We start from the raw sequence: 13,431 nt of genomic DNA, 5'->3' as shown, positions 1-13,431 counted from the left end.
TTGAAGAATAATATGAAGCAAATGGACCTGTTTATCTGGCGAACGTTTGTCGAGGAGAAATTGCTAGCGAACACCCAGTTGCCATGCCATAATAACTAAAATTGCCATGCAATTTTGAGGGACTTGCCATGTATGTAATGGAAAATTGCCATTAGGGGGGATGCCAGCGACATAGTGTAATGTTTTTTTAAACTTGCATACATTTCCCTTCGAGTGAATGTTCGTCAGTTAGATATACCGACAATTTATATGAACCCATCAAAAAGGGGGAGATAATATACCGGCCTCCAAACCGCTGCCGCCGGTCCCTGTCTCCTCCGTCCGCCGCTACGGCAGCCGGAGGAAGTGGGGACCCTGGTGCTTTGACTTAGGTCTATAGTTAGGATTGGCCTAGTGCTTCCTTGGGGCGTTGTTTCCATGGAGGAGGTGGCGCCGCGTCGGAATAATTTGCCTCTACTCTTCCTCCATCAAGTCGTCGTTGCAACTGGTGGCGTTGGGGGACAGGTGGCCTGGTAGTCACGCCAATCTGGGGATCCTGCGAGGTTCGTGTCTGGTGGTCGATTGACAGCGCGGGTGGCGGTCGTATCGGCTGCTGTAGTTGTGTTTACTGTCTTGCATTTGGGTGCATGGATGACGACGGGCGGCGACGTTCCTCTTCTTCGAATACATCGGATGAAGTTGACAGCGTCGAGATCTGGTGACCACGGGGAAGATTCCCGCCTACGTGCCATAAAGATTTGGTCTCGTTGCTTGTTGCGACCCGCTTCATCAGCTCAAAAAGCATCTTTGTATGCGGTTGTGCTGTCTTAGATCTTGGTATGGCGGCTGTTCTCATCTTTTTCCGGCATTGCCATCGTGACGGTGGAGGACGTTTGTGGACTATGTTTCGGCAAGGCATGAGTTTCTGCACGGGTGGAATGGTAGTTTTACCTCTTGTGAAATTCTTTATGCAGAGTTGTTTGACAAGCATTTATGTCGCGTATAATGACCATATGTTTAATCTGTGTGAACAGATTGTCTAATCTAATGAAATAAGTATATATGGTTGCTTAAAAAAACGAAAAATCTGCGTCTCGAGAGTTAAACGGCGGACGTCCACCTCATAGCACAAGGGCCAAAGGAGAAACACAACGCAGGGCATGAGATCCCTCGTCCATCTCGGTCCTCTATCCAGCAGGCGGCCGCCGCACATCTATCCTCCGCCCTCTTCCCCATCTCGCCGCAGAAAGGGTAGTCTTCCTCTACCTGTTCGGACCCAACCCCTCCTCTCCTCGCTCCACAAGCCAACCCCCCCCCCCCCCCCCCCCCCCCCCCCCCCCCCCCCCTCCTCTCGTGTTGGGGAATCGGATCTAGCCTAGCCCCCCTCGGCGGCGCGGCGGCGGATGCCGCCGAGCCCTGGTGCTGATACCCAGAAGGTGTGCCCTAAAACCCTACAATTAATATATATTCTCCCTGTAATAACATGTTCGTAGCTTTGATCCATGGCCCAGACCACAATTCGTATACAGTCTGCTACTGATGTTATATGATGTATTCGTAGATGAAACTGACTTGATGGGATTGTTACAGTTTGTGATGGGAGACATGGTTACGGAACTGGACGAGGCACAAGTAAGAAATGCAGAGAACTCCACGGAACAGAGGAAGGCATACAATGTAGTAGACCATGAAGTTTCCCCTGCAACAGAATTACCTAGTGGAAAGGTATCACTTGAACATATATCCGTTTGGTGTTTGGGTGCATTCGTCAGTTCAAACTACCACTGGCTGACCCGTGCGACAGCTAGTTCTTAGGATGTTAAGTGCAATGGTTATTTGTGTCGTAGACAATTTGTTGAGTTAAGGGCTTGTTGGGCTGCAGGAATTTAAATGCATTTGGTACATATCTTAAGTAAATAGTTCAGTAGGATGTGTATTGGTATTAAGTGCTGACATGGGTTTTCTTATCATAGCTGGCAATGCTCATATCTCATAGCGATGCACATGAAGTGACTTTATACTCTTGCAGCACTGTGGCCCTAGTGTCCAGTAGGCTATCCAGTAGGCACCAAGTATTCAGTTTGTATGTGCATACATGCATCTGGGTGGTTTGTGCCTGTATGCGGGTACCATATGTGCCCAATGATTTGGACAGAAATAGAGCTATGCTTGCTTGTGCTGCAGCTAAATTAAACAACAAAAAACTATGTTTGTAGAGGAGATTACCAACGGACTTTGCAGATAATAAGTAACCACTGAATGTGTGTCTGTCAACGTAATAATTATATGTCCCTCCGTGGCTGTTATGCATATTATGTTGTTTGAATGGAAAAAGGAATTTGTGCTAAGAACTATATGCCTATCAGTCTTTGTGTTGTTTGACTGGAAGACAAAATTCTGACCGAGAATGATTAGTATTGTGTAGATTAATATATGTCACTTTTCTATTTCATGAGTCATCCTACCATGCTGCATTTAAACAGATTAAATACCTAACACAGGAACCTGTTGGCAACCAATCAATGACAGAAGGAAGACTGCAACCGGCCGGTGATAATTACCAGGTATGCAGACAAAAATAGCATAATTACGACCTTTCCGGCTGTTATGCATTCCATTTTGTTTGAGTTGGAGAAATTGAACTGTTAGTCCATCAGTTTCTGTGCTGTTTGACTGGAAGTAATGATTCTGACCTAGAGCAATTAATATATGGCACTTTTCTATTTGTCTATTAGTCTTTGTATTGTTCGACTGGAAGACAAAATTCTGACCGAGAATTATTATTATAGTGTAGATTATTATATGGCACTTTTCTATTTCGTGAGTCATCCCATCCTTCAGCATATAAACAAATTAATACCTAACACAGGAACCTGTTGGCAAACAATCAATGACAGAAGGAACACTACAACCAGCTGGTGATAATGATCAGGTAAACAAACCGAGCAAAGCATAATCATGTCACCCAAGTTAGATACCTGAATATGGCATTTCACAGTAGCTTAACATAAGTTATTCATTGTCATGCAGGACCCATCTTCAGATAGTATTGAAAAGAATACAGAAGGACTACTGGCAGATGGACAGGATCAACAAACCAACTCAGTTTACCATCCACTGCAGCAAGCCGAAGAAGAAAACCAGTTACATGATATTGTGGAAAGCAACGAAATGCTAAGGAACAATAGCAGCAGTGAAACTGATTCAGACAGCAGCTCAGGGAGTGACTCAGATAGTGAAGTCGGAAAATACTTCTATCCTCAAATTGAACAATTGGAGATGGCAAAACAACCAGAGCCTGGAATGAAATTCCAAACCCTTGAAGATGCGCACAGGTTCTATAATACATATGCTCTCCTAACAGGTTTTGAGGCAAAGCGCGGTACAAATTACATGAGGAAGAAGTTTCACCTCATATGCAACAGGAGTGGTAAATTGAGGGCAACTCCGGACCTGCAGAGGAAGCGGAAGAGAAAATCTATAGAGAAGACAAATTGCCAAGCAAAGGTAATAGTGAAACTCACTAAAGGCCAATGGGAGTTCACAACAGTTCGTAATGAGCATAACCATCCGCTATGTCCAAGTGCTTCCCTCACAAAATTCTACTTGAGCCACAAACACATATCAACCGAAGAAAGGTCATTTCTGAAAGTTCTGCAACGAACTAGGATACCTCCAAATAAAGTTATGAAGATTTTTAGGAGAATGAGAGGCAGCTTTGGAAGCATACCATTCAAGAAAAAAGATGGGACCAATTTACTATGTATAGAACAACATAGAAAAGAGAACTCAGATGTTGGAAGAATGTTGATGTACTTCAAAGAAAAGGAGCTTCAGGATCCAAGTTTTCAATGCATGAAGCAAACAGATGAAGACAACATAGTTCGGAGTGTTTTCTGGACTGATGCGAGGTCAAGGATGGATTATGAGATTTTTGGAGATTTCCTGTTGTTTGATACTACCTATACCACAGATAGGCATAACATGCTATTTGCTCCTATTATTGGAATAAATAACCATGGGAGAACCCTCTTGTTAGGATGTGCCTTGTTACATGATGAGAGCGCCGAAACATACAAATGGATGTTCGAAACACTTTTGCATGTGATGGAAGACAAAATGCCAGTATCAATTATAACAAACCAGGATGAAGCTATGGCAAAAGCAATTGGAGAGGTCATGCCACAAGTAAGGCATCGGTTGTGCAAATGGGATGTACTGGAAAAAGCACAGCAAAATATTTCAGCCTTCATAGCAGAAAGTGGCAACATAAAAGCAGACCTGAATAGCTTGATTGACAACTCACTGACAGAAAAAGAATTTGAAGAAGGGTGGGATGCACTCATTGAGAGATACGGTGCAAGTGAAAACGAATACCTACAACTCTTGTGGCAAAGAAGGAAAAACTGGGTGCCTGTTTATTTCAGAGAAGATTTCTATCCATTTGTCCAATCACATGGATGTGACGAAGGGATGAACTTGTTATTCAATGACTATGTGCTTTCTATTGACAGAATAGAGAAGTTCATTGAAAGATATGAGGAGATACATAAGAATATAACTAAAACAGATGAAGAAGATAGACTGCAAACAGGAACTGTACCTTCATGCTTTTCATTGCAGCCAATAGAAAAGCATGCAGCTGATATTTACACAAGGCAAATATTTCTGAAAGTACAGAGAGAACTTCTCCACTCTACCGCTTTCAATGTGCAGGAGGTCCAAAGAGGGGCTGTGTACCGACTAAACAAGGTTTTCAACTATGAGAATCCAGAGTTTGATCGAAATAACTTTGAAGTGCAGGTTGAATCTGGCCCCAATGCATTCAAATGCCAGTGCGCAAAGTTTACCAGGGATGGAATACTGTGCTGCCACATATTCAGACTTTTCACACAGTTTGGAATCAATCAAATACCAGAGCAGTACATAGTGCCCAGATGGACTGAAAAATTCAGAGAAGAGAAGGAGAAACAGTACAAGAAAAAATGCTCAGAGCAGATGGACACTACAATGAGATACACAAATTTTATGACTAAAATGGCTGACCTCGGCAAAACAATATGCAGCGATGGCGCAAAATACGACGCATTCATGCTTGAAGTCGACAAGATTCAGGTGAACTTCGCAACAGCACAAAAATAATCCTGAAAATTATTATACTTGTGTTGTGGACAAGGGGGCAGGCAACAGAAGCATCTGCGTCACTGCAGGGTTACTGTTATGCAAGTCATTTTGTTGAACTAACTGACTACCTCTACTGGATACTAGACTTGCGCTGCTACGGTGTTTGGAATTTGCTGGTTTTCATAGGTTTGAGTGAGCCCGGTGTTGAACACCAGTGTCTTTGGTGCGGGAATCAGGATGTCCAGCAGCAGGTTTCTGTAGAGAATTAGGAGGATGCTCATGTCCAGGATGATAGAATAGTTAGGATGTTTATTTTAGCTAATTAAGAATTCAAGATAATGATAAGAGTCCAAGAGAACTAGATAGTGTCTATGCAATCTCAAAATGCCAGAGATTAGAGCTGGTGAGTTTATCTGCCCCAGGAGTTCATGTGGTTAATACAGTTTGTGTTGAATGCGCAATACTGTTGGCCTACTGCTGCCATGACTGAGATTATGTCTGATCCAGCATTTTGCTCGTCTCTGAAAGCTTGTACCGTTAAATCTGATAGCTTTTGGTTTTTCAGTGAAAGACCAAGTTGGATCAGTTGAGAGTTGGATTTCATCTAGTATTTCAAAGCGTGTTTTGTGTTTAAAAGTTGCAACACAACTGAAATAATATAAGGAAAATCTACGCTACGCACACATGTACAATTGCTCTGCCATGTTGGGCATCCCAATGGGATTTGCTACGATCTCCGCTTAAGTCTGTAAATATAGTAGACTTTTGGGACATGGAGCATATGCTCCTGAGCTTAAATGCACCTTGACAAACAGTAAAATCAAAAAATATTTAAAAATTAAAAATCTAAATTGTTTTGGTGCTAAACTCTGACACATGTTTTGTATGCTTGAATTTTTTTAGCACAAAATGACATTCGTGGAAGTCATGGCAAAAAAAAAACGATTCTCTAAAAATTCTAGTTTTGAAAACATTTTGGAGTATTGATTTTGCTATTTTGCCATGACTTACAAGGAATGTCATTTCGTGCTGAAATTTTACAACGTGAATAGGACTTTCCAAGCATACAAAACCTTTTGAACTTTTTAAACTATTTTTTTGAAAAAAAAATTGACAGTAAACTATTTTTTTATTTTTTTATTTTGCTATTCATCAAGGTGCATTTGAGCTCGGGATCAGAATATCACTTTTGAGAGTTTTGGTCCCTGTAGGTTAGTGGGCTGCTTAGTGTGTGTGGCTAGGCCCGTGTGACAGTGAGACCAGATGGCTTTATATATTTCCCTGAAAAAAGAGATGGCTTTATATACTCCTGGCTACGTACGTGGTGTGAGGCAAGTTCTGATGAACTATCCCCGAAAACTTCCTGTGATCTTGACATTGCTATGATCCAATCCTCCGCCTGATGAGAGATGTTGCTAAGGGCTCCTTTGGTTCATAGGATAGGAAAATCATATGAATAAGAAAGTCATAGAAAATGAGATAACATGTATCTCAAATTCTATGCATAGGAATAGAAAAGGCTATGGCCTTCTTTGGTTCATAGGATAGGAATTTCATAGGAATAGAAAAATCACAAATCACAGGAAGTGAGATGGCATGTATCTCAATTTTTATAGAGAAAGAGATGTCATTTGATGCATGGGATAAGAATTTTTCTATTGAGTCGCTAATGTTTATTTTCGGGTGTGTCTAGGGCACATCTAGATGTGCTCTAGTTATTGCACATCTAAATGAGTGAATCAAGTATAAAGAAAAAAAGAAAAAAGAAAAAGAAAAATATCCACACGAATCTCAACGCAAAATCAATGACATAGGACTTAGATGTGCAATACTTATGGCATATCTAGATGTGCTTTAGCAAAACTGCTATGAAATATGAGGGATAGGAAGAATTCCTTCGTAGGAATAGGATTTCATTCCTACAAACCAAAGAGCTCTAAAAGAATTTTTCCTATAGAAATCTTGTCCTATGTAAATCCTACAAAATTCCTCCAAACCAAAGGATCCTATCCTAAGGCCTCATTTGGTTCATAGGGTAGGAAAATTACAGGAATAGAAAAGTCATAGAAAATAAGATGACATGTTTCTCAAATCCTATGAATAGGAATAGGAAAGGAGATGTCCTTTCTTTCACATTATAGGATCTTTTCCATTGAGTTTAGGCTAATGTTTATTTTTCTATGAAATATGAAGGATAGAAAGATTTCCTCCATAGAAGTAGGATCCATTCCCACAAACCAAAGAGCTCTATAGGAATTTTTTCTATAAAAATCCTACCCTATAAAATTTGTACAAAATTCCTCCAAATCAAAGGAAGTCTAAGTTTGTAGCATTTGGTGTTCAGAGCACATGTTCTGATCCCTAATTTATCCCCAAAATTCCATAGATTTGTTCTGTCGGTCTAGTGCTCTCGATTTGATCCCTATGAATCTCCGTCAACGAGTGCCAAACTACTTGTACCATTAAGCACAAAACACGCTTGCGTGCACCCTAGCTTAGTCAGATCGCATAAAGAGTCGGCACGACAGGGAAATCTGGCAACGGCCTGACACTCATGGAGGGGATGGTGTGGTGGAGGGTGAGATCTTGATATGGCGAATGGAATGATGGGGACTGCCAGATCAGGGGAGAGCGAGCATTTCTTTTTCTGATTTTGGGGAGCTTTTTTTTTCATATGAGGTGGGGTTTCATTGAAAAAATCGATGGAGAGGAGTCGATGAGGTTTGATGGGTGGTCATATTTTGATCATATTTTTTTTCTAGAATACGCGCAAACATGTGTATCACATATTCATAAAAGAGAAGGGGAAGAACCCCATCCACCAAATTACAAGGTTGACCTTTGGCCGAATACAACGTGACTACTCACGGTTGGCCCACCTAAACAACCTAAGAAAGAACGGGTACATGTCTCCTTGGAGCAACCCGGCTCTCTGCCAAGCCTTACCCTCCTTATAGATCTGGTTCATCACTACGTGCATGACCGGTGATGCATTGTCAAAAACGATAACGTTGCGATGTTTCCACACCTCCTAGCAGATCAGTAGCATTATAGTTTGGAGGTCCTTTCATTCGTGTGTGCAGAGGGTTGTAGTGACTCGCTTACTCCAATAGGTCGGGGATCCGTTCTTGCTGGCTTCCAAGCCTCATGCCCTAAAGTCGTGAGAACCTTGTGCCACACTCCACGCATGAAGACACAGGACACAAGTAATTTTTACTAATAAGATATACATAGCAAAAGTAATATCATCGAAACTATGTTCAAATATGAATTCATCGATATAATTTTTCGTGACATGCATTAACATTTTGTTAGTTAAATTTATGGTCAAAATTTGGCACAAAACACAAAGGGAATCAATAAACCAAGACATACGTAGTACCCTTTAATAATAGACACATAAAGATAACATCTATGATTAAATCAACTGCATTCGCACCATCACCTTCAACAAGGTAAGGACGCAAATTGTTCATAACTGAGCCGACTAGTAAAGGCCGGGACAAGAGTTTTCACCCCAATATGAAATGGTTTTTAGTCAACTGCTTGATGATCGTTTGATAGCCTCCTTCACCAATACTCACACTCCATGTCATGGCCAAAAAGCACTAGCAAAAATGGTATGACGTATTTCCATCTTAGACCACTGGCACGTCCCTCTGGTGGATGTCCATGTCTCAATGCGGATCTGACCGCTGCCACTCTACATCGGCACGAGTTACATTTCAGCATCCACCATACCATCGGAGTCGTTGCGCTGGTGTTGGATGCTGGCGGAGAACAATGAGTGCGCTTGTTGCTCATTAGCATCGGACTCAAGGTTTCCGATCTTAAAATGGAAAACTTTTTGGCTGACCCTCTAAATAGTCAATATTTTTTAAAACTTTGAAAATTGTTTTGGACAATGAATAATTCTTTATTTCAATTCAAATAATTTAAATTTAAACAGTTAGGTAAAAAGAAATGTGGCGTAGAATGACATAATAGTGTATTTATCCTAAGGACATGCCTAACCGATCCACTATAATTTAGAGGAGCATACATCGGAGTATTCTTTAGAGGAGCATATTTGCTCCAAGTGTCGTTTCTAATTGAACTCATAAACTTTAAAAAAATTAACATAAACTCGGTGTAAAATTGATTCAAACAACTTCATCAAACTTGACTCGAACTCGATTCAACCAGTTGCATCAACTATTTTACATAACTTAAATGAAATTTAAACTAGATTGCATAAAATCTTTAAAAATACTACTGGCTATCTCTCTCATTCTCCAACCTCTCCCAGTACGATTCGGTAAGCAGCTTGTCTTCTCCGGCGCCACCACCACCGTCCTCATCGCCGGCACCACACTGGCTAGCTCCGATGCCACCGTCGTCGCCATTGGTGTCGTTGGAGCAAAGGTCGATGCCCTCCGTCGCCCCGTACTTGTAAATCTCGTACAACCAGCGCTCCTCCTTGACGCGCTTCGGGTACATGTGGTAGAGCTCCACCATGTACACCTCGCCCGCTTGCTCCACCTCGAGGTGCTAGCGAGGCCTCCCAGATCTCCATTGCAGTGGCCACTCGGGGGCCAATGGGCACCAACTGAAGGAAATATGCCCTAGAGGCAATAATAAAGTTATTATTTATTTCCTTATATCATGATAAATATTTATTATTCATGCTAGAATTGTATTAACTGGAAACATAATACATGTGTGAATACATAGACAAACAGAGTGTCACTAGTATGCCTCTACTTGACTAGCTCGTTGATCAAAGATGGTTATGTTTCCTAACCATAGACATGAATTGTCATTTGATTAACGGGATCACATCATTAGGAGAATGATGTGATTGACTTGACCCATTCCGTTAGCATAGCACTTGATCGTTTAGTTTGTTGCTATTGCTTTCTTCATGACTTATACATGTTCCTAAGACTATGAGATTATGCAACTCCCGTTTACCAGAGGAACACTTTGTGTGCTACCAAACGTCACAACGTAACTGGGTGATTATAAAGGTGCTCTACAGGTGTCTCCGAAGGTACTTGTTGTGTTGGCGTATTTCGAGATTAGGATTTGTCACTCCGATTATCGGAGAGGTATCTCTGGGCCCACTCGGTAATGCACATCACTATAAGCCTTGCAAGCATTGCAACTAATGAGTTAGTTGTGGGATGATGTATTACGGAACGAGTAAAGAGACTTGCCAATAACGAGATTGAACTAGGTATTGAGATACCGACGATCGAATCTCGGGCAAGTAACATACCGATGACAAAGGGGACAACGTATGTTGTTATGCGGTTTGACCGATAAAGATCTTCGTAGAATATGTAGGAGCCAATATGAGCATCCAAGTTCCGCTATTGGTTATTGATCGGAGACGTGTCTCGGTCATGTCTACATAGTTCTCGAGCCCGTAGGGTCCGCACGCTTAAAGTTCGATGACGGTTATATTATGAGTTTATGTGTTTTGATGTACCGAAGGAGTTCGGAGTCCCGGATGAGATCGGGGACATGATGAGGAGTCTCGAAATGGTCAACACGTAAAGATCGATATATTGGACGACTATATTCGGACATCGGAAAGGTTCCGAGTGATTCGGGTATTTTCGGGAGTACCGGAGAGTTACGGGAATTCGTATTGGGCCTTAATGGGCCATACGGGAAAGGAGAGAAAGGCCTCAAAGGGTGGCCGCACCCCTCCCCATGGGCTGGTCCGAATTGGACTAGGGAGGGGGGCGCCCCCTTCCTTCCTTCCTTCTCCTTTTTCCTTCCCTTTCCTTCCCTCCTACTCCTACTACTTGGAAGGGCTCCTAGTTCTACTAGGAAAGGGGGAATCCTACTCCCGGTGGGAGTAGGACTCCCCTAGGGCGCGCCATAGAGAGGGCCGGCCCTCCCCTCCTCCACTCCTTTATATACGTGGCCAGGGGGCACCCCAAAGGCACACAAGTTGATCAGTTGATCTCTCCCAGCCGTGTGCGGTGCCCCCCTTCACCATATTCCACCTCGGTCATATCGTAGCGGTGCTTAGGCGAAGCCCTGTGTCGGTAGCAACATCATCACTGTCACCACGCCGTCGTGCTGACGGAACTCTCCCGTGAAGCTCTGCTGGATCGGAGTTCGCGGGACTGTTGGGGAACGTAGCAGAAATTCAAAATTTTCCTACGTGTCACCAAGATCAATCTATGGAGTCATCTAGCAACGAGGGAGGAGTGGATCTACATACCCTTGTAGATCGCGCGCGGAAGCGTTCAAGAGAACGGGGTTGATGGAGTCGTACTCGTCGTGATCCAAATCACCGATGATCCTAGCGCCGAACGGACGGCACCTCCGCGTTCAACACACGTACGGAGCAGCGACGTCTCCTCCTTCTTGATCCAGCAAGGGGGGAGGAGAGGTTAATGGAGATCCAGCAGCACGACGGCGTGGTGGTGGAAGTAGCGGGATTCCAACAGGGCTTCGCCAAGCGCTGCGGGAGGAGGGAGATGTGTCACGGGAGGGAGAGGGAGGCGCCAGGGCTTAGGTATGGTTGCCCTCCCTTCCCCCCACTATATATAGGGCCAAGGGAGAGGGGGAGGGCGCAGCCTTGCCCCTTCCTCCAAGGAAGGTGCGGCCAAGGGGGGGAGGAGTCCATCCTCCCCAAGGCACCTCGGAGGTGCCTTCCCCCTTTAGGACTCTCCCCTCCTCTTGTCCCTTTGGCGCATGGGCCTCTAGGGGCTGGTGCCCTTGGCCCATGTAGGCCAAGGCACACCCCCTACAGCCCATGTGGCCCCTGGGGCAGGTGGCCCCACCCGGTGGACCCCCGGGACCCTTCCGGTGGTCCCGGTACAATACCGGTGACCCCGAAACTTGTCCCGATGGCCGAAATAGCACTTCCTATATATAATTCTTTACCTCCGGACCATTCCGGAACTCCTCGTGACGTCCGGGATCTCATCTGGGACTCCGAACAACTTTCGGGTTACCGCATACTAATATCTCTATAACCCTAGCGTCACCGAACCTTAAGTGTGTAGACCCTACGGGTTCGGGAGACATGCAGACATGACCGAGATGACTCTCCGGTCAATAACCAACAGCGGGATCTGGATACCCATGTTGTCTCCCACATGTTCCACGATGATCTCATCGGATGAACCACGATGTCAAGGACTTAATCAATCCCGTATACAATTCCCTTTGTCTAGCGGTACTATACTTGCCCGAGATTCGATCGTCGGTATCCCGATACCTTGTTCAATCTCGTTACCGGCAAGTCTCTTTTACTCGTTCCGTAACACATCATCCCATGATCAACTCCTTGATCACATTGTGCACATTATGATGATGTCCTACCGAGTGGGCCCAGAGATACCTCTCCGTTTACACGGAGTGACAAATCCCAGTCTCGATTCGTGCCAACCCAACAGACACTTTCGGAGATACCCGTAGTGTACCTTTATAGCCACCTAGTTACGTTGTACGTTTGGCACACCCAAAGCACTCCTACGGTATCCGGGAGTTGCACAATCTCATGGTCTAAGGAAATGATACTTGACATTAGAAAAGCTTTAGCATACAAACTACATGATCTTTGTGCTAGGCTTAGGATTGGGTCTTTGTCCATCACATCATTCTTCTAATGATGTGATCCCGTTATCAATGACATCCAATGTCCATGGTCAGGAAACCGTAACCATCTATTGATCAACGAGCTAGTCAACTAGAGGCTTACTAGGGTCATGGTGTTGTCTATGTATCCACACATGTATCTGAGTTCCCTATCAATACAATTATAGCATGGATAATAAACGATTATCATGAACAAGGAAATATAATAATAATAATCAATTTATTATTGCCTCTAGGGCATATTTCCAACAGTCTCCCACTTGCACTAGAGTCAATAATCTAGTTCACATCGCCATGTGATTAACACTCACAGGTCGCATCGCCATGTGACCAACATCCAAGAGTTTACTAGAGTCAATAATCTAGTTCACATCACTATGTGATAAGCACTCAATGAGTTCTCGGTTTGATCATGTTGCTTGTGAGAGAGGTTTTAGTCAACGGGTCTGAACCTTTCAGATCCGTGTGTGCTTTACAAATCTCTATGTCATCTCCTAGATGTAGCTACCACGTTCTATTTGGAGCTATTCCAAATAACTGTTCTACTTGGAGCTATTCTAAATTGTTGCTCCATTATACGTATCCGGTATCTCTATCGGAGCTATCTGGATAGGTGTTAAGCTTGCATCGACGTAACCCTTTACGACGAACTCTTTTACCACCTCCATAATCGAGAAAATTCCTTAGTCCACTGGTTACTAAGGATAACTTTGACCGCTGTCC

General features: G+C 43.5%; 1 protein-coding gene across 2 annotated transcripts; it reads left to right on the top strand.

The window, feature by feature from the left end:
* Positions 1 to 1,123: 1,123 nt before the first annotated feature.
* On the top strand, positions 1,124 to 5,625 carry LOC125507958 (protein FAR1-RELATED SEQUENCE 5-like). Of its 2 annotated transcripts, none has more exons than XM_048672503.1 (5): positions 1,124 to 1,415; positions 1,570 to 1,704; positions 2,481 to 2,543; positions 2,849 to 2,911; positions 3,010 to 5,625. In XM_048672503.1, exons 1-5 carry the CDS (start codon positions 1,383 to 1,385, stop codon positions 5,119 to 5,121), a joined length of 2,406 nt encoding a protein of 801 aa, XP_048528460.1. In that variant the 5' UTR covers positions 1,124 to 1,382; the 3' UTR covers positions 5,122 to 5,625. The 2 variants fall into 2 exon arrangements, with proteins under 2 accessions (XP_048528460.1, XP_048528459.1); XM_048672502.1 differs by having other exon boundaries at positions 2,463 to 2,543.
* Positions 5,626 to 13,431: the final 7,806 nt, after the last annotated feature.

The sequence above is a fragment of the Triticum urartu genome, chromosome 5 (genome assembly GCF_003073215.2).
Source record: "Triticum urartu cultivar G1812 chromosome 5, Tu2.1, whole genome shotgun sequence".
Lineage (NCBI taxonomy): Eukaryota > Viridiplantae > Streptophyta > Magnoliopsida > Poales > Poaceae > Triticum > Triticum urartu.
Note: the sequence above shows the minus strand (reverse complement) of the source record. Positions and strands in the feature narration are given on the sequence as shown.